The 27108-nt window shown below is 37.4% G+C and overlaps 1 protein-coding gene across 2 annotated transcripts in view; it reads left to right on the top strand.

Moving 5' to 3' along the window:
- Positions 1-24723, top strand: part of LOC137617286 (inner centromere protein A-like) — a 48334-nt gene extending 23611 nt beyond the window's left edge. For both annotated transcript variants that reach the window (XM_068347281.1, XM_068347282.1), the window contains exons 6-17: positions 661-2217; positions 2655-2748; positions 3432-3485; positions 4851-4937; positions 7887-7958; positions 8545-8694; positions 9750-9964; positions 10555-10756; positions 13334-13467; positions 17032-17143; positions 19384-19567; positions 23827-24723. In XM_068347281.1, the coding sequence (XP_068203382.1) occupies positions 661-2217; positions 2655-2748; positions 3432-3485; positions 4851-4937; positions 7887-7958; positions 8545-8694; positions 9750-9964; positions 10555-10756; positions 13334-13467; positions 17032-17143; positions 19384-19567; positions 23827-24020 (3055 nt within the window). In that variant the 3' untranslated portion in view covers positions 24021-24723. The remainder of the gene's footprint in view (positions 1-660; positions 2218-2654; positions 2749-3431; positions 3486-4850; positions 4938-7886; positions 7959-8544; positions 8695-9749; positions 9965-10554; positions 10757-13333; positions 13468-17031; positions 17144-19383; positions 19568-23826) is intronic.
- The last annotated feature ends 2385 nt before the right edge of the window (positions 24724-27108 follow it).

Genomic DNA, 27108 nt, shown 5'->3' with positions numbered 1-27108 from the left:
GGACGTACCGGTACGTCCTTGCAAAAAAATGCTATAAATTTTTTTTTTTTTTCATATTTTTGATAATGTTTTGAAAAAATTCAGGCATTTTCCAAGAGAATGAGACCAACCTGACCTCTCTATGACAAAAATTAAGGCTGTTAGAGTAATTTAAAATAAATATACTGGAAAATGTGCTGGGAAAAAAATAATCCCTTGGGGGTTAAGGGTTGGAAATTTCCAAAGAGCCTGGGGGTAAAAGGGTTAACAACTAACAATGGTATAGTCAGTTAGGCTTCTCTTCCATTTTGAATTGTATTTCATCAGCTGACAAAACTATCCAGAATCTATATTTCTTTTTCTTGAACAATTTTTAAAAAGGGTAGGCATTGCAAGTTTATATAATATGATAAAAACAATTGGAGCTGAAATTAAGTATTAAAATACTACACTTGATATTGTGACATTATTCTAAACGGTTAAGTTTTCATAACTGAATGAAAAAAAGAAAATTGTTTATGGTATTGAACAGTAAACAAATATTTTTAAGGTAGATTTAGGAGTTTAAAGGATGTAATTTTCAAGACACGTTTGAAGTAATTTCTTATGTCTTTATATAATGAAAATTGTAAAAATTATTGCATTTGCTGATTTTCTCATTTTTTTTCTAATTCTAAACAGTTGTACCTCAGAGAGTTTGGAGGTATATAAGAAAGATTCAGATGATGCAGGTAACGAAGAGCCGAAAAAAGAGAGCCTGTCGAACAGCAAGATAGTAGAGAATCACGAAACACCAAAGAAACTGAGCTCTAGTATTAGGAGAAGCAGTAGCATAGGGAAGAAACTTATATATACTAAAAGTAATGAAGATGATCAAGGGGAAGAGGTAGATTGTAAATTGAAACTTAATGTCAATGGACTCGATGAAATTGAAACAGACATCAAGAAGTCTGTATCACTAACTTCTACACAGAACAGAGACAGTGGAATAGATGAATGTCAGGAGGAGATAGATTTAAAGAAAAAGAGTATTGTAGAAATACCTGATACTTCTCAATGTAGCGATGACACCACTAGTGTATTAGATAAGAAGGTAGATAATTTGGAAGTTCCTGAAGTTATTGAAATCAGAAGTGAAAGTGATGATTTAGATTCTCGGTCAGATCCTGTTCCAAAAGCCCGTTCAACACGCACAAAACAGATGACAGCAGTAAGTTCCCAAAGTCCTCCAGTTCCTAAACCCAGAACAACACGTACTAAGCAGCGAACAGAGCCCCAGACAGACACGGATACCAGCGAAAATGAGGTGAATGTAGTCGTGTGCTTGAATTCTCAGAAAGAAAACGTTAAAGAAGTTGAACAAAGCAAGGTAGATATGCTCCCACCCCCAGAGCTCCCTAAAGCCCGATCCACACGCACAAAGAGGAAGCAAGATGATGCTGTTACCGTTAATAGTTTTGAGCCTCCCACTAGTTCCTTGAAAGTAACCAATGAATGTTCTACATCTGATGCTGAATATGCTACAGAAGCAAACACTTCGACAGATTCGTTTGTTCCCCCTGAAGCTCCTAAGGGAAGATCAACTCGCACTAAGAAAAAACAAGCCCCAGATTCGAACTCGGAGGGAGTGGAAATCGAAGAGCCTAAATCGCGGTCAACACGTACTAAAAAGAAAATGGATGAATGCGTTAATGGCGATCCGGTGATGCAGAGTGAAAATGAAACATCGGACTCCACTTCAAGGTCTACTCGAACGAAGAAGCGGCAAGTAGAGCAGGAGGTTAATCAGCCCTCGAGATCAACGAGAACAAAACGCAAGAAGGTGGAGGAGGAGAGGAGTGGTGAATCTGATAAAGAGAATTCTACAGGTTTGTCTGCTGTCCAGACAAACAATTACTATTGCAGTCCTGGTTCAAAGGCTGCCAGACTTATTCAAAAATACCAGTCTACAGGAATTTTATCTTCTTGTGATAAGGACAGATTATTGTCAAAAACTACAGAAGTGAAAAGCACAAATCAGCGATTAACACGCTCCAAAATAAGGCAGGTTCCTGTTGTTAAAGTAACCCCTAAAAAGGATTCTCCATTTAACGTTAGAAATTGCAAATCTCCTGCCACCAAGATCGAATTCCAACGAGACTGCTGTTCGCCTCGGTCAGAAAGCGGCACTCCAAAAAATAAGCAAATTATATCCAGAGTAGGCAGTCCTTTGCGATATTCACCTCGTCCTAATAATAGGTAAGGTCAACGGTGTATTTTACCCAATAGTTTATTTTTTACATTCTGTGGTATAGGTTTATTAGGAAGGTTTGAAAAAAAAAAGGTCATAAGGGAGACAAAACGTGTGAGTGGAGGAGAGTTTTAGATTTATTGTAGGGGGGCAAATGGATAAAGAGTTCTTAAAATTTTGACTGATAGAGAAAAACTGGAAACCTGAAGGAAGAATCATGGTAGAATAAAGAGTGGCTTGGGGAGAGAAAGCAATGACTGATGGGAAGAAATGGTAAAGATTAGATAGCTGTGACTGCCTAACATCGTGGGAGACGTATACATTAATGTTTAAATTATAGATATTCAATATTTTTAAGTTATAACTTTCTTACCAGGTATGGGGTTAAAAGTAAGTTACTTTGTATTTATGCAGTCCCCAAAAACATTATAAATTTTTTCTTCAGTGACAAAGAGGGTCGACCTGGATTTATCGGCAGAGCACCATTCCAAAAAGACATCTTACAGGAGGTAGAGGAGATTCCATGCAACAGAATAGAGGTGAGTTGCCTGTTTGTTGTTTTATGATAATTTTAACTATGGCCTCGAAGCTTGTTAGATATTAGATATTCGTAAATTTGCCGTTAGCTTCGTTTGCTTTAGAGCGAAATGGTTGTATAACAGTAGAGCTATATCTATTTAAAATTTCTCCTGTGTTGATTTCACTAGACTGCAAAATATTGTACGGCTTAGTGTGAATAATGTTTCGGATGATAAGCCAATTTTGACGGTGCCTTTATAGTGAAAATTCCTCTATTTTGTACTGACCAAACAAATATGTTCCAAATTTTTGGTGATATGCAAAGTCCCATTTCATCATTTTTTACTTACATACATATACCAAGGCACTTCCCCCAATTTTGGGGGGTAGCCGACATCAACAAATGAAACAAAACAAAAAAGGGGACCTCTATTCTCTACGTTCCTCCAGCCTAAACAGGGACTCAACCGAGTTCGGCTGGTACTGCTAGGGTGCCACAGCCCACCCTCCCACATTATCCCCCACTCAATACTGCTTGGCTCTCAAAACTATCCATACCAATATTTGAGGACAATTGGCAGTGTTCATAAAGAATTCAACTTATCGCACTTTCCGAGTACATGCTGATATATACTTTGCATGAATTTAGAAATATAATTACATTATTTACTCTGATACTGAAGAATTATTTCATAATTTACAGGTTACTCATTCTCCAATAAGAGTCACTCGCCATTCCGGAGGCAAAGCAACAAGGGTAAGTGTTTGCATTGTGGTTTAATAGAAAAAGTCAACATTTATGAATTTCAAAAAGTTTTCTTTTTTTAATGATAGGTAACTGTATGTGTTTGAGAACTTTTGAAGGTGGAAGTGGAGAGCAGAGGGTTCTCAATTTATAAACTTAATAGGTTCCATGAGGCTGTTTACGAGTCTAATTTTGTTAGATTTTAGCTTAGAATAGGGTTCACTTAACTCGCATCCCTACAATTTTCAGCTGCAAAAGTCAACGAGTAATCCCATATTGCACGTGTTGCCTTGCTTACTGCATTAAATTGTATGTGATTTTTGGTATTTCATCATGAATTTTTGATACGATATCGGAGGTTTACGATTTCAGTGGGATATGTGTTTGTATCTCTTAACCCTTTTACCCCCAATGGACGTACTGGTAGGTTTCACAAAACTCATCCCTTTACCCCCATGGACGTACTGGTACGTCCTTGCAAAAAACTGCTATTTACAAATTTTTTTGGCATATTTTTTATAACTTTATGAGAAACTTCAGGCATTTTTCAAAAGAATGAGACCAACCTGACCTCTCTATGACAAAAATTAAGGCTGTTAGAGCAATTTAATAAAATATACACTGCAAAATGTGCTTAAAAAAACGCCTGGGGGTTAAGGGTTAAGGTATTTCATTATGAACTTTTCATACGATATCGGAGATTTACGATTTCAGTGGGATATGTAAGTTGAGGTCTTTCGAACAGTTATTACATTCACGTATTATATTCGGTTACACACTTTCAGCTGATGTCTGTGTTTAATAGGTATAGGGTCGGGCAAAGAAATTGAACCCAAATACACCACTGAATGAATACATAAGCCCATAGATGTGAGCTGTTTGTTTATGTAGAGGACATCAATGTTATGTCACCTGTCTTGTGTCACTGAAGAAAGGTGTACAAGTTTCTTCTTGATGGGAGGTAATTAGAATAAAATGTAACGACACTGATTTCATAAATAGAATTTATATTATTTGCTGTAATTAATCCATTTTTCCCGGAAATTCAAATGTTAATTGGACCTGGGTAGGGGCAATATTTATAGTAATTTCCCAAGTACCTTACTGATTTAAACTTTAAGACCATAAATACAGTTGGGATTATGTAAGCTGAGATTATTTTAGTTTATACATTTCAAAACTATATATTTGACGGAAGAAATCCTAGTAAGGTTGACTTATTTTCGTTGTTTGTAACCAGAGGAAAGAAATCTTGTGAATTATGTCTTCGACTTCATCACGTCTTGTTCTATTCAGTATGATTGGCGTATTAATTGCAATGACTTCACTTTGGAGAGTTAATATCTGCCAGCTTGAAAGATAGTTTCCTTTGAACAGCGGGAGAGTTCAACTAGACGATCTGCCCGCGAAAGCTTAAAGCGCGCCAAGAAGATAGCACTTAAAATGATTAACGAAAGGACTGAGGTGAGCAACTGGGTAATGAAGTGTAGGCTAGCAATTTCTTTCTTGGTGTCTGATAGTTTTGAGTCTATAACTGGGGATGTTATCATTGAAATATGTAGTCTGAGTCCTTAATTATTTTAGAATTGTTTCTTTTCTCGTGTATTGAAGTAAAACAGATCTCTAGTAGGTAAGTGTATCTGGTGTGGTTCTGTATAAATATACTTAACAAAGTTTATTGATTTTTGAAACAAAATTAGTTGTGGTGCATCATTATGCGGGCTTGTATCCCTAGCCTGGTTTTCTTATGGTAATAAGAAAAAAATTCTTGGTGATATTCTTGCTTTTTCATTAGCATTGGTGGTAGAGAAAAAAGCTGTGACCATTGTTCCATGTCACTTACATCAGATTAAATCAGTGTTCTCAGAATTTTTGGTATACAGTGTTGTTTACAACTGTAGAATACAGTGAACCCTCGTTTATCGCGGTAGATAGGTTCCAGACCCGGCCGCGATAGGTGAAAATCCGCGAAGTAGTTACACCATATTTACATATTTATTTAACATGTATATTCAGACTTTTAAAACCTTCCCTTGTACGTAGTACTGTTAATAAACTACCCTTTAATGTACAGAACACTTAATGCATGTACTACAGTACCCTAAACTAAAACAGGCACAAATATTAAAGGCAGTGTCTCTCTCTCTCTCTCTCTCTCTCTCTCTCTCTCTCTCTCTCTCTCTCTCTCTCTCTCTCTCTCGTACGCTTATTCGAAATGTGATTTTTTGCAACAAAGAATATTATTGCATGCAGTACTACGTACGTATACATACAAAAGATTCATGGAAAAGAAGCACATCCATTACATTTGTAGTACACTAGTAGCCATCAGCAGCCTTACACCATTCTAATATGGTATGACTGCATCTGATTTGCGTTTCATGTTCGATTTAATTTTACTACGTACTGTATACAGTACTGAATTATCGTATGATCACATTCTCTTTTCGTGTTTTATTTCTTTCTGTGCTTAATTATATGTCATATGTAATGCAAGGAACAATCAGTAAGAGCAGATATTACTAATTACAGTATTAATGGAATTACAGGTAACGAAATATCGTATTTGCGGTCTTCAGATATCGCGGTATTTTCGAAATTTCCGGAAAATCCGCGATATGTATATATATATGGGTTATGGAAAAAACCCGCGAAGTGGTGAATCCGCGATGGTCGAACCGCGAAGTAGCGAGGGTTCACTGTATGGGATTTTTTATTTTTCTATTACTTTAGTTTGCTTAATTGATTAAGAAAATAGGGAAATATCCAATTTAGTTTTTATTAGCGAGTTGATATACCTTGTCCGGTCATCCCTGTCCACTATGAATGAATTCATTGTCTCTCGGTTGTGTCAGAAGATATAATCCAAAAATTCTGCCGAATTTAACATGAATTCAGCGTAAATAAAGTGAGAATATTGGATTCACTGTAGCTGTGACATGCCAAGGATACATTGTTCACATAGGTGACTGGATAGGGTATATGATTTCTGGGACAGAATTTTTACGTACACTACGTAATTGTTTAGTTTATTTACTTTCAGTAGGTCATGAGGAAAATAAAAGTAGTTCGGGTGTAGAGTATAGATTAAATACTGTGTATTAGATATATACAGTAAATACTGTATACATACATACATATACCAAGGCACCTCCCCCAATTTTGGGGGGTAGCCGACATCAACAAAGAAACAAAAACAAAAAGGGGACCTCTACTCTCTACGTTCCTCTCAGCCTAACAATGGACTCAACTGAGTTCAGCTTGTACTGCTAGGGTGTCACAGCCCACCCTCCCACATTATCCACCACAGTTAGTCTATTTACTTTCTGTAAATCATGAGGAAAATAAAAGTAGTTGGGGGTGTAGAAAATAGATAAAATACTGTGTATTTAGATCTGTACAGTAAATATATATAAACAAATTAACATTGTCAATATAGTATCCTCTCAACTTGGGTGTTGGCCTTCTCATACAGTCAAAATATCCCTGTTTCTGTATTTTGATATAGGATGTATCATTAATTAAGATTTACATTGCATTTATAATGAAATCTGCAAAAAAAAAAATGCCTTCTAAAAAAAGTCTACCGAAAATCATAGTAAAAATTAACATTACAAAAAGCCTTTATGATATTGATTCTTCAGCCATGTGACAGAGATTACTGTATTTCAAAATATGTAAACTATTTCATTAATGTTTTACTTTAATGAATAACTAATGGTGGAAGTTTCTATCTTGGAAATACTCTGCAATATGAGAAAGGGCTCTATTTTACCCTGTAATTTAATATAGGGCTCTTTTACCCAGTAATTTGATATAGGGCTGTATTTACCTAATAATTTGATATAGGGCTCTATTTTACCCTGTACAGTAATTTGATATAGGGCTGTATTTACCAAATAATTTGATATAGGGCTCTATTTACCCAATAATTTGATATAGGGCAATATTTACCCTATAATTTGATATAGGGCTCTTTTACCCAGTAATTTGATATAGGGCTCTATTTTACCCTGTAATTTGATATAGGGCTCTATTTTACCCTGTACAGTAATTTGATATAGGGCTCTATTTACCCAATAATTTGATATAGGGCTCTATTTTACCCTGTAATTTGATATAGGCCTCTATTTACCCAATAATTTGATATGGGGCTCTATTTACCCAATAATTTGATATAGGGCTCTATTTACCCAATAATTTGATATAGGGCTCTATTCTACCCAATATTTTGATATAGGCCTCTATTCTACCCTGTAAATTGATATAAGGCTCTTTTATGGCTCCATTTTTCACTTGCATTTTATGCTTTGAAAAACCACCTGAGGTTTCATTGGCCTTTTTGAAATATTGATAATTTATATTCCATAACTTTTATATGTATGGTAATTGAAATCATTCATTCATTTTCAGACTCCCGACACCAGATGGGCCAGAATAAATCCGCAGCCCAGAACGCCATCTCCTCAGTGTCCGCCAGATAAGGTAAATAGATTATCCTTTGAGCTTAGTGCAGAAACCCAGCTTAAGGTCTTTTTTACGTTAAGAAAGCATTGGAAAAAAAGCAAGGACTACATGTGTGGATTTATTCCCACAATTAAGTAATACAATGAGATTCCAAAGACTAAGAGTGAGGGGAAAAATCGACATGTATACTTAGCTAAATTCAGGTGATTAGGAACTTAAGATTTTATAAACTAATTTTTTTTTTTTTTTTTTTTTCGGTTTTATGGTACGGTACTTTGCTTAGCTGATATCGTCTGATTAAGTATATCTTCAGCCTATTTATCAGATAGAATCCTGAACATATAGTATAACAATTATATATAGAATATAAATTTTATGAATTTGTGGGAATCAATTTTCATTAAACGGTAGGGCTTCTTTGGGATTCTTTTTTATTTGATATTTATAAAGTATTCAGACTTTCTATCATTTAGTTTAGAAAAAAACAAATCAAGAATAACATTTCTATAAGTACAGTCAACAGCAATTATTAATTAATCTAAATCCGGTGGAACTTTAATGAAACTTTGGAGTATCTTGTACAACGGATAAACATTCTTTTCAGGTTATTCGTCCAAAAATGGGGCTTGTCTTGACTGGCAATTCTACCTTTGGAAGTTCAGGTCGTATAACACCCAAGACTTACTCAAGAATTAAACCTGGTCTGATGAACTCTGCATCGTCGTCTTCGACAGAATACCGAAAAACTCAAAAGGTAGGGCTACGATCAAGTGTTGTTACAACATGAGTGTTCTCTGGTATTTTTGGTGATGGATACTGTAGAATGTATCAAAATTATTATTATTACATACATACATACATATACCATGGCACTTCCCCCAATTTTGGGGGTTAGCCGACATCAACAAAGAAACAAAAACAAAAAGGGGACCTCTACTCTCTACGTTCCTCCCAGCCTAACAAGGGACTCAACCGAGTTCAGCTGGTATTATTACTACTAGTTAATCTACAACCCATGTTGGAAAAGCAGGATGCTATAAGCCCAGGGGCTCCAATAGGGAAAATAGCCCAGTGAGGAAAGGAAAAAATGCAAAATGAAATATTTTTAGGACAGCAACAAAATTAAAATAAATATTTTCTTTATAAATATAAAAACTTGACAAGAGGAAGAGAAATAAGATAGAATAGTGTGCCTGAGTGTACCCTCAAGCAAGAGAGCTTCAATAGCCCAGTGAGGAAAGGAAAAAAGGCAAAATGAAATATTTTTAGGACAGCAACAAAATTAAAATAAATATTTTCTTTATAAATATAAAAACTTGACAAGAGGAAGAGAAATAAGATAGAATAGTGTGCCCGAGTGTACCCTCAAGCAAGAGAGCTTCAATAGCCCAGTGAGGAAAGGAAAATAGGCAAAATGAAATATTTTTAGGACCAACAAAATTCAAATAAATATTTTATTTATAAATATAAAAACTTGACAAGAGGAAGAGAAATAAGATAGAATAGTGTGCCTGAGTGTACCCTCAAGCAAGAGAGCTTCAATAGCCCAGTGAGGAAAGGAAAAAAGGCAAAATGAAATATTTTTAGGACAGTAACAAAATTAAAATAAGTATTTTCTTTATAAATACAAAAACTTAACAAGAGGAAGAGAAATAAGATAGAATAGTGTGCCCGAGTGTACCCTCAAGCCAGAGAGCTTTAATCTGCCTAATGCTATTATTTGGTTTTGAAAGTAAAGTCAGCATTTTGCTATCTAAATTTAAAATTCTGTATATACTGTAATACCATCCACCTTCTGTCTTTTTATAGAAAATGTTCACTCCTACTGAAGTAAACAGAACAAAAAACGTTGGCAACATTGTCTCTGCGGTCAGTAGTTTCATCAAGGTCCAAGCCCCGAAGCCCACACGAGAGGATTTGGAGGCTAAGAAGCAGTTGGAAATGCAGAAGAAGAGGGAACGGGAGGAGGAGATTAGGAAGAAAAAGGAAGAGATGTTGAAATCCAAAGCAGAAGAACAAAAGAGGTATGCTTTCAGCTTTTCTAAACTTTCATTCTTATGAAAATAATTGTTTTTTTTTCGGTTCATAAAAACTAAGTTAATGTAAGTTGTGAGGAAAAAGTTAAAATGATTAATAGGACAAGAAATATAGAAAACCTTTGGGAAGACGAACCGTAGTAAGATTAAGTCAGACATGAAAGGGTGCCAATGTCTCCCGGGAATGTTTTTATTTCTGAACTTTGGCATAGTAAAAGTTATACAGTTATGTTACAATTTACATCATGAACAATTTAGTCACTAAATTTCTGTTAAAGAATGTACATAATATAATTATTTAAAAAGCATAAAACTATTACATACAAAAAATAAAGTTATACAATGATACATTATTCGGAGCAAGAGAGGGATAGTAATTATTGAATATATACAAATATTAATTCATTTAAAAAGTATACAATGTATGGTTAAAGATGGTTAATAATATAGGAAATAAAATTAAGATACAATGATTCAATACTCCAAGGACTATTTCAGTGCAGAATAGACTACTGTATTGATCATTTTTGCCTATGTAATTGATTGCATTGTGATGTTTATTCTATTCTCTCAAAAAGGCGTAACGAGGAGCGAATGAGACGGGCCAAGGTGGCTCGAGAAGAGCAGGAAAGAAAGGCTGAAGAGGCCAAGGAACTCCAGCAGACAGAAAGAAGGCAGCGGGAGGAACGGCTGAGAGAAGAACAGTCGAAGAAGAAGCAGATTTTAATGGCCAGAAAGCAGGCCGAGGAAGAAGCCAAAGCTCGGAAAATCAAAGAACTGGTACGGTGTGACGCTAGTTCGTTAGACAAGATGGATTTTAATGTAGATCTCTTTTTAGATAATTTGCTAATAATCTTTCACTCTGAAAATTAATTAATGCCTAATTTTACTGGGTGTTTGTCGAAATAATGAGTAAACTTATATTCTTATTTTCATCCTCACTTCAGCATGTCTTATTTTGTTAGTTTTTTTCAGCTTCTTTTGGTTTCTTCTCTTTTCTATTCCTCTATAATTAAAAAATCTTATTGTCGTTACGAATCTTTGTACTTGTTTCTGGTTATTTTATTTATACACAAAGGACTTCATTGCCTATACTGTTTGTTATTTAGGGGAGCAGCATTAATCTTATGTTCAGGAAAGAGGAAGCTAGAGAATGAATTCATTCTTCAATTTCTTCACAAGATGGCAAAGATAAACTTAACTAGATAGCTTGTCAAAGATGAAATGACAAAGATTGGAATAAGTTAATAAAAAGGCATTAAATGGTATAGGTAATAGATCTTTCGCATTTGTTTTTGACTGTTGTTTACATGACAATTGTAAGCATTTTATTTACTTTTGTTCATGCATGAATGTAAGCCTTTCCTTTAATAGGAATATGTTTTCAGCGTAAGTGGAACTCGGCCATTAAGATTTAAAACAAGCTGTCAGTTGTCACTGGTGTGGCTGGGAAGAGTAGCTAACTTTTTTTCAGCTGCTAGAGTACAGTTAAACTCCCAGTTTTAATTTTTTGTTGCTGTTATGTGGATACAAACTTTCATCATTAATTGGGCGAGCTCTAGCGCAGCTTTGTTACGGAGGAAGGATGAGACACTAATGAGTTCCTCCCATCTATAGGGACGTGATCTACAGAAGGCTTGCAACGTTACTACTGTACTTAATAAGCTTTCAAAATTTCGATAGCATACATTGCTTAGTAGTGATGATGGACAAAAATGCTTCCATTCGTGACCAAAGTTGCGAAGGGTCCCCATTCACAAACCCTTCACAAGCGGATGCTGTCTTAGGAGTAGAAAATACAGTAGAGCTGTGCGAGGATCTTTCAGGTGAGAGACCTATTTGAGCAACACGCTCGATCGACAAGAGTCCTGGTGTAGGGTTTTGTTACCAATTCATCATTTCTTGACTAAGTCTTTGGTTCTCACCATTGTTCAATCTACTCGCCCATGTAGAACAGAAAACTTAGGATTCTGCCAGTCCCAGATCATCAGCAAAATTCGAAGACATCCTCCAACATCTCAAGGGAATCCTAGACACTTAGTGCCTTTTTTTTTTAATGGTACTCAGATTAGCTGTTTGTCTCTTCCTTCGGTGGGTAAGCTTCTTAATTCCCACTGTATAGACACTGCTCAGTCTTTCATCTTGGATTCAAAACTAGATTCTTTATGAGAATCAATAAGACAATTGAGCTTAAGCATCATGGAGCATTTTACGAGTCCTCAGGTCTCTTAAACACGCTCGCCGAGTCCATGGTAGCTGTGGTGAAGTGAGTAGGAAAACGGCATATCTTTCTCTGTTTTACTAGTCGGTCTGAAGGATAAAAGATCATCGCTTTGGTTCACGAGTTCGCGACAAAGATTTAAAGCCCACCGTCAAAACTTCAATCCTTCTTTAAGACCAAGTGCTTTGACATTTTGTGGGAGAGTAAACCATACAGTTAGTTATAGGACTTCACTCGTTAGGATATGACTCTTAATAAAGGATGGAGTTTCTATTCTTCAAATTACACTTCCTGCAAGTCCTAGTTTTAGGGTCACAGTGACTTCTTATTGCGTGTGTGAGTGGTTCCCTAATACCCGCTAATAACTACTGAAACCTCGTTATAAAATTTAAAAGCTGAGTTCCAGCTACATTGATAAAATAACAGCACTTGGGAGTAGTTATCTCCAAAATGTCGGACTTCTTCAAAAACACAAAAAAACACAGAGCTATGAAAAACACGTCTGAACCTTCGCTGGTGCTAAGGAGGATTGAGGGAGGGAGCGTGGGGAGGGGTAGGGGTGAGGGGAGGATAGTCGTAGTAGAACGCAGCAGTCGGGGTGTAGATCGGCACCTCGTTGTTCCGGGGGATGTTGAAGAAGGAGAGGTCTAACTGGTGAGGGACCTATGGTTGTGGTTCTATCATGCCCCAGTTACAATACCGACGCTCATTAGAGTGAGCGAGCTGGGTTTATTCCTGGCATTCCATGCATCTTTTTTCTCTGGTATATTTAGCAGTATTTATGCCTTAGAAATGGTGCTATAAGGAGCATTTCATGGAGCGACACAGGTCGAGCCCAGAAATACTGCTGTTAAAGCCCTCAGGTTTGTAAAATTAGGAAAAAGACAAATTACTTAAAATATTTAGATTTTAAGTGATTGTTGTAGGAGTGAAATACTTTCCAATTAGAATTATTTTTCATTCCGTTGTTGCTAGGCTGCAAATGTATCTTATGATTTGAATGTATCTATTGTTACTAGTAATAGTGAATAAAACTTATAATTATCAAGTCTTACTATTGTTAAATTAAGTATTAATATTAGTTAAATTTTGTATTAAATGCCTCTCTAATTCTTCGTCCCTTCTTACTTCTCTAGATGGAAGAGGAGAAACGAAGACTTGAAGAAAAGAGGTTAGCGGATGAAGCACGGAAAGCGGAGGAGGCAAAGAAAATTGAAGAAGAGAGAATAGCAGAGAAGTTAAGACTTCAAGAAGAGGAAAAGAGAAAGAAGTAAGATTTGCTCGTTTTTTCTATTTTATTGGTTATTTCATATTTTTCATACCTTATATGTATAAAGACTGGCAATATAAAATTCTTACATAGTATGTGTTCGGCAAGATTCCAATCGTTTGGCTTATTGAAAGGTCAAGTTGGGTTATTAACCCTTTCACCCCCAAAGGACGTACCGGTACGTTCTTGCAAAACACTGTTAATTAATGTTTTTACATATTTTTGATAATTTTATGAGAAACTTCAGGCATTTTCCAAAAGAATGAGACCCACCTGACCTTTCTATGACAAAAATTAAGCTTTTAAAAGCAATTTAAAAAGAATATATAGCAAAATGTGCTCAAAATTTAACCTTATGGTGGGGTAAAAGGGTTAATATAAACCTCCATGACATGCATATTGCTTCTTTCTTGAAGCTGGATAAATGTGCAATGTCTGTCCTAATATTTTTAAAAAATCCCCTTTTTATTTTCCTGAAATGTCTTTGCTCTTCTAGTGGAGTATTTGGATATGTCAAGAAAACTAGGGTAATTTATCTCTGCCTTGCCTTTTCATTTCTCTTGACGTTTCTGATCTAAACAGACATACAGAGAAATATTCCACTGTATTCTCAGAGAAAGTGTGTTTTCTGATGTCCCCTAGAGTGTTTATATTAGGCTCTGAAATGCAGTTTACCAATATTCTCTTCTAACCCTTTTAACCCCAGGCTATTTGAAAATTTCTAACCCTTAACCCCCAGGGGTTATTTTTTTTTCAAGCACATTTTGCAGTAATTTTTTTTTAAATTGCTTTAACGGCCTTAATTTTTGTCATAGAGAGGTCAGGTTGGTCTCATTCTCTTGGAAAATGCCCGAAGTTTCTCAAAAAATGATAAAAAATATATTAAAAAAAAAAATAAATAAATAAATAGCATTTTTTTGCAAGGACGTACCGGTACGTCCATGGGGGTAAAGGAATGAGTTTTGTGAAACATACCAGTACGTCCTTTGGGGGTAAAAGGGTTAACATACATATTGCTTCTTGATGCTGGATAAATGTGCAATGTCTGTCCTAAAATTTAAAAGAAATCCCCTTTTTATTTTCCTAAAATGGCTTTGCTCCTCGAGTGGAGTATTTGGATTATATGTCAATAAGAGAACCAGGGTAATTTATCTCTGCCTTGCCTTTTCATTTCTCTTGACGTTTCTGGTCTGAACAGACATACATGGAAATGTTCCACTGTATTCTCAGAGAAAGTGTGTTTTCTGATGTCCCATAGAGTGTTTATATTAGGCTCTGAAAGGCAGTTTACCAATATTCTCTTATAAAGACATTGGAGGACCTATTATGTTTAGTGTAGTTCCAGGAATGTTTCAGCAAATAAGGGTTATAGATCTGTGTTCATTACCATTCTCAATCATCTAGGATTAGATTTATCCACTTGTGGTATTATCACCAAAGTACTTAGGTCCTTTATTATTGAAAAACCATCTGTTGTAACAAAGAAGGTCTTATGGAATTTAGACGTATTACGTTATTTGAAGAGTACTCTTTTTGAGCCTTTGGGACATCTTTATTTTGAAGATCTGACACAGAGTTTTTATCTTATGTTAGACCTCTGCTAAACATATAAGTGAGCTACATGCTTTATCCAGTACAGTAATGTGGTAATTAGTGTTGAGAAATTATTTTCTCCTTTACCTACCTTCCTCAAATTTTCATTTTTCTTCACTTGAGATAAAGGTCGGTAGTACTTCAGAAACTAGGTTTCTTTTCCCCATTTGAGAGGTTTGTCACAATGCATGAAGGAGGCTTGAGTTAATGATGAGTTCCCACATAAATAAATGGGGTAAGGTATTTATATGCCCCCAAAGGGTCACAATAGGTGACAATTACATGTGTACATTCAAAGGCTTTTGTTGTTTCAATTTGAATGGATTCCAGTGTCGGTTACTATGTGCACAGACTGCGTTGAAGAAGCAGAGAGAGAGCCTTCTTCTTTGTATTATATGTTGCTTGTAGATTGCAGGTTTTAAGTTTTGTTCAACCGACTTAAAAAAATTAGGAGAAAGGTTTCTAATTCTTTTTGTGCAATTCATCATCATCATCTCTTCCTATGCCTATGACGCAAAGGGCCTCGGTTAGATTTCGCCAGTCGTCTCTATCTTGAGCTTTTAAATCAATACTTCTCCATTCAACATCTCCTACTTTATGGAATTAGTAATCCAATATGTCTTCTTCCCAAGGATGACTTGTCATTCCTCATCAAGGGTTTTAGTGACAGAAGCTCGGAGAAATGGATTTGGATCAGATAAAAGACTTCTCTTACATTTTATAGTAATCACTTTGGGAAAAGTTTTGGCAGCAGCACTGTGGCGTGTCAGGTCGGTTTTTGCCAAGCATGTCTCCTTAGACTGGTTTTCTTATAAGGATGCAATGATAGCTGTAGGGCTTGCAGGATAAATAATCCTATTCTTTTAATCAAATTTTTTAGATGTTTGAAGTTATGGTATTAAATTTCTCAATAAGAAATTGGATGCTATTGGGAACTAGATTGTAGAAGGTATGTGGCTCCAGCATTGTTTAGTTGAGAAAAATTACATATGAAATCTTAGTTCTTTCATTCTTTTGTATTGATGTTTCCTTTTACCCCTCATGGTTATGGATTTCTATTTCTAGATATGCAAGTTATTACATGAGGCTGTTCAGTTAAGGTTGCTAACACTGAACTTTGTTTTGATCGGTTGCGAGGCGAGGCTGACGGCTGTAGATTTATTATTGAGGGTTAAATTTCTTTCCTTCTCGTCCCACCTCCATCAGAGGGTCGGATTCAGCAATATGGCTGACAGGGGAGGTTCATACATACATATACCAAGGCCCTTCCCCCAATTTTGGGGGGTAGCCGACATCAACAAAGAAACAAAACGGGGACCTCTACTCTCTACTTTCCTCCCAGCCTAACAAGGGACTCAACCGAGTTCAGCTGGTACTGCTAGGGTGTCACAGCCCACCCTCCCACATTATCCACCACAGATGAAGCTTCATAATGCTGAATCCCCTACTGCTGTTACCTCCGCGGTCATCTAAGGCACCGGAGGAAGCAGCAGGGCCTACCGGAACTGCGTCACAATCGCTCGCCATTCATTCCTATTTCTAGCACGCTCTCTTGCCTCGCTCACATCTATCCTCCTATCACCCAGGTTCATAGAAGTAAGAAATTGAATTTTACTAATATAATCTATTATTTCTTGCATTCATATCATCATCATCCCCCACTGACAAATGATGTCAAGAGACAGTTGGGTTTCTATTTCAAAACTGAAAGAGTAACGTGGTGATAGGTTACTTAAACATCCTCATAGCCATACACTCCCGTATAATCTCAATAGTCCACTGTGAAAGAAAATTCAATCTTTTTAGATTTTACGATGGAATAAGACATTTAACCACCTTCAAGAAGTATATGAACATCAGGGAAGTATAGAAATAATAAATATTGATTTAAATTCCATGTTTTTATCACACTGATTTGATTGAGTGAATTTGGTTGTTAAAGCAGTACTTTAAAGTGGTATGATTTTCCAGGAGAGTTGCGGAAGTCGAGCGCATTGCTCGTGAAAGGAAAGAAATGGAACAGCTGAAACTCCGCGAGAAGGAAAGACTAGCTGCGGCAAATAAAGCTGGAACAAGCAAAACGGTAAGGTTTACTTCTGCTATACATATTCTTCTCATTTATTAAGATTGGCGTACTGTAGTTGAAGTGGAGATATTTCTTCGGTACTTGACTTTTGACAAGGTTTGGTATGCTTTAGAATTACTTTTGACAAGGTTTGGTATGCTTGAAAATTACTTTTGACAAGGTTTGGTATGCTTTAGAATTACCTTTGACAAGGTTTGGTATGCTTGAAAATTACTTTTGACAAGGTTTGGTATGCTTTAAATTTACTTTTGACAAGGTTTGGTATGCTTTAAAATTACTTTTGACAAGGTTTGGTATGCTTTGAAATTACTTTTGACAAGGTTTGGTATGCTTGAAAATTACTCTTGACAAGGTTTGGTATGCTTTAAAATTACTTTTGACTAGGTTTGAGGTATATAGTTTATATGTGAAGGGTATAATTTAAGGTTACTGTTCCAACCAACCAAATGCGGCTGAATCCCTTGTCAGGCTGGGATGAGCAAAGAGAGGAAAAGTCCCCTTTTGTTCTTCCCCCCAAATATGGGGAAAAGTACCTTGGTACATAGATTGATAGTTCTTGAAATATTTTATTTTGATTGTATATTCTTCTTTTGTAATTCTTTGTTTCCTTTCCTCACTGGGCTACTTTTCCCTGTTGGAGCCCTTGGGTTTTTATAGCATCTAGCTTTTCCAACTATGGTTATAGCCTATAGATAGTTCTTGAAATATTTTATTTTTATTGTTTATTCTTCTTTTGTAATTTATTTCTTTTCCTCTCCTCATTAGGCTATTTTTTCCCTGTTGGAGCCCTTGGGTTTTTATAGCATCTTGCTTTTCCAACTATGGTTATAGCCTATAGATAGTTCTTGAAATATTTTATTTTTATTGTTTATTCTTCTTTTGTAATTTATTTCTTTTCCTCTCCTCATTAGGCTATTTTTTCCCTGTTGGAGCCCCTTGAGTTTTTATAGCATCTTGCTTTTCCAACTATGGTTATAGCCTAGCTTGTAATGATAATATCTTGGTCATTGAAGGGAGAGTAATGAATGAATATTTATTGATTACCTTTTTTCTCCTTTGATGATAACTTGTAAAGAGTAAAACTACTGTTAAAAATATGACTGAAAATCTTTGACCAAGGATAGCTTGTTTGCCTGCTAGAGGGACCATGGTAGAGTATTCCACTTTATTTTCATTGATTTAACAAAGGTTTATTTTTTTATTAAGTTCAGTAAACTTTAAAGTAAGGATGGTATAGAAAGTATTTAAGAGTAGGAATATATAGTTCAAAAGAAGTAAATTTGGATTATGATATTTCACTAGAATTTGCAAATATATAAACCAAGGGTAAGAGAAAATTTGAGTCGTACTGTACAAGAGTGAAGAGAACAGCTCAAGATAGGAAGCTATGGGTGGACAGGGCCAACTGTAGATAAAGGGATTTCGAAGAAGGAAAAATCTATTTCTGGGCTCGACCTGTGTCGCTCCTTGAAATGCTCCTTAAGCACCATTTCTAAGGTATAAATATTGCTAAATATACCAGAGAAAAAAGGAATGCATGGAATACCAGGAATTAACCCAGCTCGCTCACTCAATGAGTGTCGGTATAGATACTGGGGCGTGATAGAACCACGACCATAGGACCCTCACCAGTTAGACCTCTCCTTCAACAACATTCTCTGGAACAACATCCGACTGCTGCCTCTACTATGACTACCCTCCCCTTACCCTTACACCTCCCCACCCCTTTACCTTCATTCCTCTATAGCCCCAGCGAAGGTTCAGATAAGCCGTGTGGTGACTGCTAAAATTTTCTCTTTACCTTCACCAACTTTTTTGCAAAGGTTATGCTTCGATAGGCACATGTTTTTATGTCTGTCTGTTTGTGATTCATATAACTAAAAACTATTTGACTGAATCTCATTAAATTTGGTGAGGTGGATAGCTTATTTAATTAGATTTTGGGAGTCATTTGGTAAAAAATGAAGTCGTAGTAAGTTTTAATTTGATTTGCATGAAACTTGTGCCAAAATCTGAATAATTCAAGATATAGGCGAAGAAGGTATGCGCTCTACTGAGTGCTCATTCTAGTTTTTAGTTTATATGCACTTATTTATGTTTATTTTTCCCCCTAAAACTTTATAGAGCAGACCTTAAAGAGGTCTCATTATGCTCAGAGGGCTGGTTAAACTTTATATATATAATTGATTCATGGTCATAAATAGAGAATATTTAAACAACAAACTTGATCTTTGCAGGCTAGTGATAAACACAATGAGACATACAACAAAGATTCGCCAGAAAGTACGAACGCTAATTCAACATTCACCATGGCCACTGGAAGTAATAATCCACACGATTATGGTATCAACAACATTAAAAGCGACGACTCAACTGACGATGAAGAAGCTCCAAAGAAGGTTATTCCAACATGGGCTCAGGGTTTGTATTCTATTATTTTTGGTTTTGTCGAGTAAAAAAAAAAATGTAAGTACCATATTTCGCAAAAGCAAATGCTCGTTTATAGAATGGTATTGCAAGTATGGTAAAGAATTTCTCATACATTCAAAAGGGTCATTTTGCACAGTATCACAACTTTTAAAGTAACGAAACTGAGTTCTATAACAGGATTATGATTACAGATATATATATAGTTAGAAAAATAAAAATTGCTTAAGTTACTGATCATTTCCTACACAAATGCGAACCTTCGTCCTTTAATAGGAGACTTGTCCTTAGGAGGAAGTAAGTTCCTATAAATGAATTGGCTGGTTTACTTACCCGAGATGTCAAGCCACTTGGACCTATAAAATAAGTGCTGACTCATGTCAACCTCCTAATGACCTGGGCAAAGAGATGTCACAGGTGTTAGGTAGGTCCCCTACTAGGTGTTTGGTAGACGGTCATGGAAGAACCTACATAAGTATAGAGAATATAATGTCTGGATGTATGATCATTTACATGATATGAGTTTGCATCCATTTTCTCCAACCACCCCTCATCTGGGAGGATGGAGGGAGATACTTCTAAACAAAACTTGTACGTAAGGAAAAGTTCGATCATGCGGCTAACCTGCACCTAATGTTCGGTACAGCACATAAAGGTACGACTAGTACACCCCAAAGGAGGAGAAGAAAGAAGAGGAAAGTAGGCCAGCCACTCTTGTCTCTCATTCTAGTCTTGCATCACGACTGCCATCCTGGATGTGATGCTTCATGTCTTGTGAGGGAGCTAGGTTCTCTACACAACTTATTGGGAAACTACCATCGGGCGAGTAGTAAAACTATCCAGTAACTCAATGGTATAATCCCATAGGTAGTGAGCAACAAAGGGTGTCTTTTGTTTGAAGTTTCATGCCTTGAAGATCTGCGCCACTGACAGGTTCCTCCTGAAAGCTAGGGTAGATCTGATATCACTATTCATTCGCGTTAGTACTGGGATGGTTTTCCTGTCCCTTCGCTTGCAAGATAAGCACATCTGATCATCCCAGGATACCAGAAAGTGTTGTTGGATCTCTTCTATTCTTCTGGTGCTGAGAAAATCTTTGGGGGAGACTGTCTGAAGTTCAGAGTTCTCTCTAGGTAGTGTCATCATACAACAAGCAAGTTATCTTGATCCCCGGTAGTCGCTTATTGTTGAGAAATGATTTAGAGGAACTTAGGTGAAGCAGACATTCCATTCACTTCATTTGGGGCTAAGAATATAATGTCTTCTGACTTGAGGGTGAGATTTCTGTCTGATGCGCATCTCAAGGGATCGTACTGCTTGCTTGAGACACCCGAGGACTCGAGTGACTTTCCATTTTGTTGTTCGAGTTCCCATGGAGGGCAAGACTGTAGCTCCTCATGAACCAAGAAGATTCTCATGAAGAGGAAAGATCTAAGCTCTTAGTCTAAAAGCCTGGTTCAAAGCTGAGCAACAGCCTCTCCCCTTCGGAGGAGGAGCTTTCTCAACGGAGAAAGATATGAAAAACATTCGGTGTTTAGCCACTTGTGAGTCATCAGGATCATCCTGAACCTGGATGTTGGCAGCTATCTATTAAGTAATCAGTGAACTGGGTAAATGAGAAGAAAGGTATGTAGGTAGATTTACCTGGCATCCTCGAATGCTACCAACAGGTCTGGACTGGAGACCAATACTGTATACTGTACTGGAAGTTTTTTTTTTATTCAACCAAGTGGTGTAATCAGTGCCAACTCCCAAAGAGCAAGAAGCCTTTCTGCCATGCAAGGATGTAGGGACCACTTCCGAGCATACACCATGTCCCTGACGACTGAGTGTGTTCACTAGACCATTCCTGTTTTTTGGATTGAACCTCACCAACAGTTCTACCACGTCGACAACTACCCAAGTATGACCCTGCTTTTCCAACATGAACAGGGTTTGTGAAACAGTGGACCCCTTTTTGGTTGAAGTAATCCATAACAGTAGTGTTGTTGCTCAAAACTACCAAGGGCCCTATCATACTCTGTTTGAAAGCTTCCAATGCTGATTGCATTTCCAGAAGGTTGATATGCAAGTGATTTTCTTCCATTGACCATATCCCCACGCCCCATCCCTCCTTGGATGTATCTGTAAATTGTAGCATTTCTGAAGGTGAGGAAGTTCCCCTGATGAAGTTTTTGTCATTTAGTCACCAGCTAGATTATCCAGTATACTGTATGTTGTTAGTCTGGAACCAGATGGTTGCTAACTATTGACGCTTCAGACCCCACTGAAGCGATATCAATTGGAGATGCCAATGATACATTAGCTTTTCATATGATAAAAGTAGTGCCAAAAGATGTAGCCTCTTTTGATCCATTAGTTTATTTTTGTGCAGAAAATGTTGCCCAACTTCCACGTGTCTGCTTATGAACGTCGGATAGGAAACTTATCCCTGTTGGCCGCGATCCAGAGATCGTTGCAAAAGGAAAAGGGTGTCTCTTGATCCTATTGCAACTATATCTTGGAGGAAGACAGAATCTGCCAATTGTTGAGATATTCAGCAGATGAATCCTGTTCCAGTCTGTCCAACTGGACACCAACGTGAAAATTTTAGGAATGGTAGACAGTCCATAGCACAGGGTTTTGAACGAGTACACTACTCTCTGCAGGACCAATGGATGAGTATCAGCATTTAAATATTTAAATCCACAGGAAGCATGAAGTCTTTCCAGATACCGTAATGGACTGTATGGTGGTGCTTGCTGTGTCCATCTTGAGTGATGGATTATTGGTCTCTGGCCCCCAGTTGACTTCTCCATCAGGAAGAATCTACTGGGTCACATCTGGAAATTTCAGATTGTAGGTCTGGAATGTTGTTCTGAGTGAGGGGAGGGCCAGAGTTGGCAATGGTAGGTGGAATCAGTCTTGGACTTCTTTTTCATCTCTCTGCCACATTGCTTAACAGCTTTACAGGCATCTCGCCATTCACAGTAGCTGTAAAAGGGAATTTCTGACTTCTGTTCCTCTACCTGTTTTTTTGAGGTGGGGTCTTGACATATACTTCAGTAGAATCCTCCTCCTTGAATACTTGCATATCTGAGGAGTACCTGTACCCTGACAAAGTCCCTTCTTCCTCGTCAGGGTAGACTAGCCTATAGTAGCCGAAGTGCCCCTAGCTCTTGTGCTCTCAAAAGCTGAAAGGCTGACAAAGTACTAAGTGCTTTTGCCTTTGAAAAGTGTGACACAAAGTGTCTCGTGAGTATCTGCTACTGGGTGAAGATTCTTGCTTTATGGGTTGGTCCTTCATATCTCAATGTCCCAATCAAGCAGGGCAAGATCGATCAGAGTCTATGCATATGTAACTTCTATCAATTAGTCTTTCTGGACTGAAATGATGTCTTCTACTTTTTCTTCTAGAAATTAGTGTGAAAAATCTAACTAAGATTAGACAGAAAACTTTAAGTTTACCTTCGACTTGGTCGTGCAAGCCAACGATGATGCACCCCAACATCAAAGCGGAGTAGACAACACTATCAAGTGATAGGCTCAGTGTCTTTCTTAGGTCAGGAAGACACTGCAGGGATAGAAAAAGGACAATACCCTTCCCCTTAAATGCTCGGTGACAGCAAAACCTTCCTCTGATGGACCATTAGCAATATCTAAGTAACGGCAACTTCCTTAGGTTAACGTTGTCGTCGATATAAGGCCTGACTAGGAAGGGAATGACAGCAACAGACATGTAGTATGTGTATCTCTCAAACACGATGATCTGCCATCACAATTATTCTATCTAAAAGAAAAAGAAAAAGAGTGAAACAGTCAGACAAGGTAGCAAAAAGTAAGTCTGTGCTAGCATGCAGCTGAAACCAAAGCGAGAGCTTTGCCGTCCACCTGGCAGCAACCCCATACTCCTATAACAGGACAAAGGTTTTTGTTTATGTAGGAATAAGTGATTGATGGGTTTTATGAAAACATTTTTACTTTAAAAGCTTTTTTTTTTCCTGGAAACTAATAATACTGCAGGCCAGCCTCTTAAAGAGCATAGAATTTTGAGCAGTTAGCATTTAATTTACTTCATGTTGTTATCAGTCAGACAGTCTTGTATTCTTCAAAATCATATTTTAACTTTGAAAGCAATGTAAATATGAAAGGAAAATATGCATATATAACCATTTTATGGAGAGACTGCCTTTCCATACTGTAAAGAGGTAGAATTGGGGGTAAGAAAGTGATTGTAAATGGTTTTTGATTGTAAATTGTTTTTCATATTGCAGCAAATCAGTTGAGGTCCGCCCTTATAAATCAAGAATATTACCCACCAGACATAAATACCATATTTGCCCCAGAAGATCTATTATCTATGCCAGATCTTGTGGAAATCTTCCCAGTAGCCCGCAGGAGATTCTTCAAGCGTACTTCCTCGGCCATTTGGACGACTCCACCCCATAAACTAATGGATCAATATTAGATAACTTATTGTTTATAAGTTGATGTTTAGATTATTTCTAAAGCTGTATATTACACATGCCCTAGATTTTAAGTTTCTCGTAGTATGTATGATATATGCGAGTGGAATGCCTCATTGCAAATTATTTAGTGTATGAATGTTTGAATAATTCTTAAAAGTACTGTTATATTCTGATCTGAATAAAGTGTGTATGTGTCAACAGTGTATTGTTTAATTATTTTTCTCTTTGTCAGCTCTATCCATTTACTACTTTACTCTTTTAATGTGACATAACTGTACCTGTATTTAAGATTTATTGTTATGTACAGAAAAATGACAGTAAATTATCCATGATTTAGAATTATTCACTTCTTTAGCATTAGAATGGTTAGTATATAGTTTGTCAAACAAACTTTGAGTTTTAGAGTAACCCAACATGATTTACTGTCATTGAAGAGGAACTATGCAAAGTGTTGAAGTTTCTTTATGTTATTCTAAACTTAAAAATAATCAAATATTAGTTAAATATGACTTTAATGCTTATAGATTCATCATAGATATTAATTGTATATTTTATTCATAAGGGTGTAATCTCAAAGCTCTAAACTTGACTTTCAGGGAAATTACAGTGTTTAGTTTTATCTTTAGTCAGTAAAAGGTTACTCTTCAACATTACATGATTTTAATGGTTTTGTACATAGTTTGAATAAAAGAAAATAAGTCATACATTATTTTTTAAACATTAATAGATGATAATGCCATCAGAAATGAGGTAAAATTTTTTGCTGCCATTTATGTAATATCATTGTTTAACCAGCACATCAAATTAAAAGGGGCCAACTTATGTTACTCAATTTTTAGGATTATTGTATTGTAGAATAATTAGTTTTACATAAATACAAACCATTGTCTAATACTGTAGTTGGTTGGTTTTGGCTTCAGATGTAAACAGCCTCTAAAGTTTGTAACAAAGTTAGTTGTAGGATAGGCCCTGTAGACCCTACTGTAACCTTCACTTTGATTTCAGCTGTATTGCAGCCTTATTTATATCCTGGTTTTATTAATCTTCTGCTTATTCTTTCAGTCTGAATAAAAATGCTGGTGGATTGTGTTCAAGGGATATTAAAGACGACTAGCATATGCAGAAGTTTTCCGGATAAACAATTGACAGTTTCCTCTGCAAAACTGGTGTTATCCAAAAAATGATTGTTCCTGTTGGGGGCTACGTTTGATGCTGTTCATTCCCTCGCTGGTGTGGCCTTACGAATGATGTGAACCTAAGGAAGTTGGTATTCCTTACGTTTTCCTAACGCTCTGCCAGAGGAAGGAGTTTCTGCTGCAGTGCGTTTTCCCGACCCTGGAAAGGACCCAAGGGCATACAACTTGGTAATGCTGTCTCTTCAACGAGTCCCATGTACTCTCTTGCCGTGTGGGAGCTTCGTTACTTAAGTTCCACCTCCACTGCCTCATCTTCGTCAGTTTTTATGCTGCAACTTCTAGAAGAACAGCAAGTAGAAGATACCATTGAAGAATTCAGCAAGACCAATCAAGTCTTATCATACGTTGACTCTTGCCTGATCTCTCGTGAGCACGCTTGGGAGAGAAACTAGACCATCTCGAGTACCAACCCATCCCAAGTTGGTGTCTTGGTATGCGAGTGTGCTTGCTGTCAGCCAGGATAAAGAGCACCGCCCTTCTTCGCCCCCTTTTCCAGATGTATAGTCACACACTACTGCCTGTATAAGGTCTCTTACTGAGTGGGATCCTTGGTGAAAACTATATAGTACTGGGAAGTATCGACAAGCACTGCGCATGATACCTGTGCTCAGTCTCATGCACACAATCGCCTTTCTTTCCTTATATCTGAACGATTGACTGGTCTCCCAATTGCCGGGAAAAACAATCGGCACACGCTGCTGGGACCAAGCACTTGCTGTACTTTAACTGAATGCCGAAAATTATCCCACACCGGAAAGTAATGGCACGTATTGCTTCTACTGTAGTGTCGTTCCAAATGGAATGTCTCAGACTGAACTTACGAACACTGCTACTTCCGAAGAAGCTGTTGAAATCCAAGATTACCGATCAACCCAAATTTAGTGCAACTGTAATCTCTCCCCACATAAGCAAGGGAGGGATGATGCTCACCAAGAACTTATCCCACCTCAGAAGTGGTTCCAGTACGTTTCCCCTTTGTACGCAAGGGAGAGATGGTACATATGAATGTCGTCGTCGGCGCCCACTCGTGTCCGAGTATTGGGTTCTGTCGTTAGCCATCAGCCTCCTATCTATGGGGTGGGTGCTTGTGTCTGATGTGGCTGTTAAGTCCTAGTCTGTGGTGGAAGAGTCGCGGACAGTGTTCACAAGGGAGGGTAGGTGGTGGCGGGGCTGTTCTAATCGCTCTCTCCTTCTCCTCCTAGCCTCCTCCTCTCCTCGAAGTCCACGGTGCCATGGTGTACTGTACTCCTCCAGGTTTTCCTGTCTCTGGCTGTTTCTTCCCATGAGGAAGGATCGATGTCAGTTAGAGCCAGGGTGGGCTTTAGTTGATCTTTATAGCGCATTTTCGGGGTTCCTCGTGGTCTGGTGCCCTGGGTCAGTTCTCCGTAGAATATTTTCTTTGGGAGCCTAGATGGATCCATCCTATGCACGTGTCCTATCCAACGGAGGCGGTGGTGGATGATAGTGGCCTCCACGCTGGTCAGCGAGGCACGTTCTAAGACTTCAATGTTGGTGGTGTGGCTCTCCCAGGGAATTTTCAAGATCTGCCTGTTTCATTTGTTGGAAGCGTTCTAGGTTTTTAATATCGTTTCTATATAGCGTCCATGTTTCACATGGATACAGGTGCGTGGAGAGGACTACTGCCCTGAACACCATTATTTTGGTGGTTGTTAAATACGCGGCAGTTGAGTCGGCCAAAGGCGGAGTGGGCTGCCCTAATCCTGTTCTCCACATGCTTTTTGCTTGTGGGAGCTGATGTTAGGATGCTCCCTAAGTAGGAGAACTGGTCCACCTGTTCTAACGGTTGGTCATTCACTGTGGTATTGAAGTTTGGGAGCATCAGTCCTGGTGGATGTTGGACGCGGGTCTTGGTTTTATCTGTGTTGACTTG

The sequence above is a fragment of the Palaemon carinicauda genome, chromosome 23 (genome assembly GCF_036898095.1).
Source record: "Palaemon carinicauda isolate YSFRI2023 chromosome 23, ASM3689809v2, whole genome shotgun sequence".
NCBI classification, from domain to species: Eukaryota; Metazoa; Arthropoda; class Malacostraca; order Decapoda; family Palaemonidae; genus Palaemon; species Palaemon carinicauda.
The sequence above is the reverse complement of the archived record's forward strand: the minus strand, read 5'-3'. Positions and strand labels throughout refer to the sequence as shown.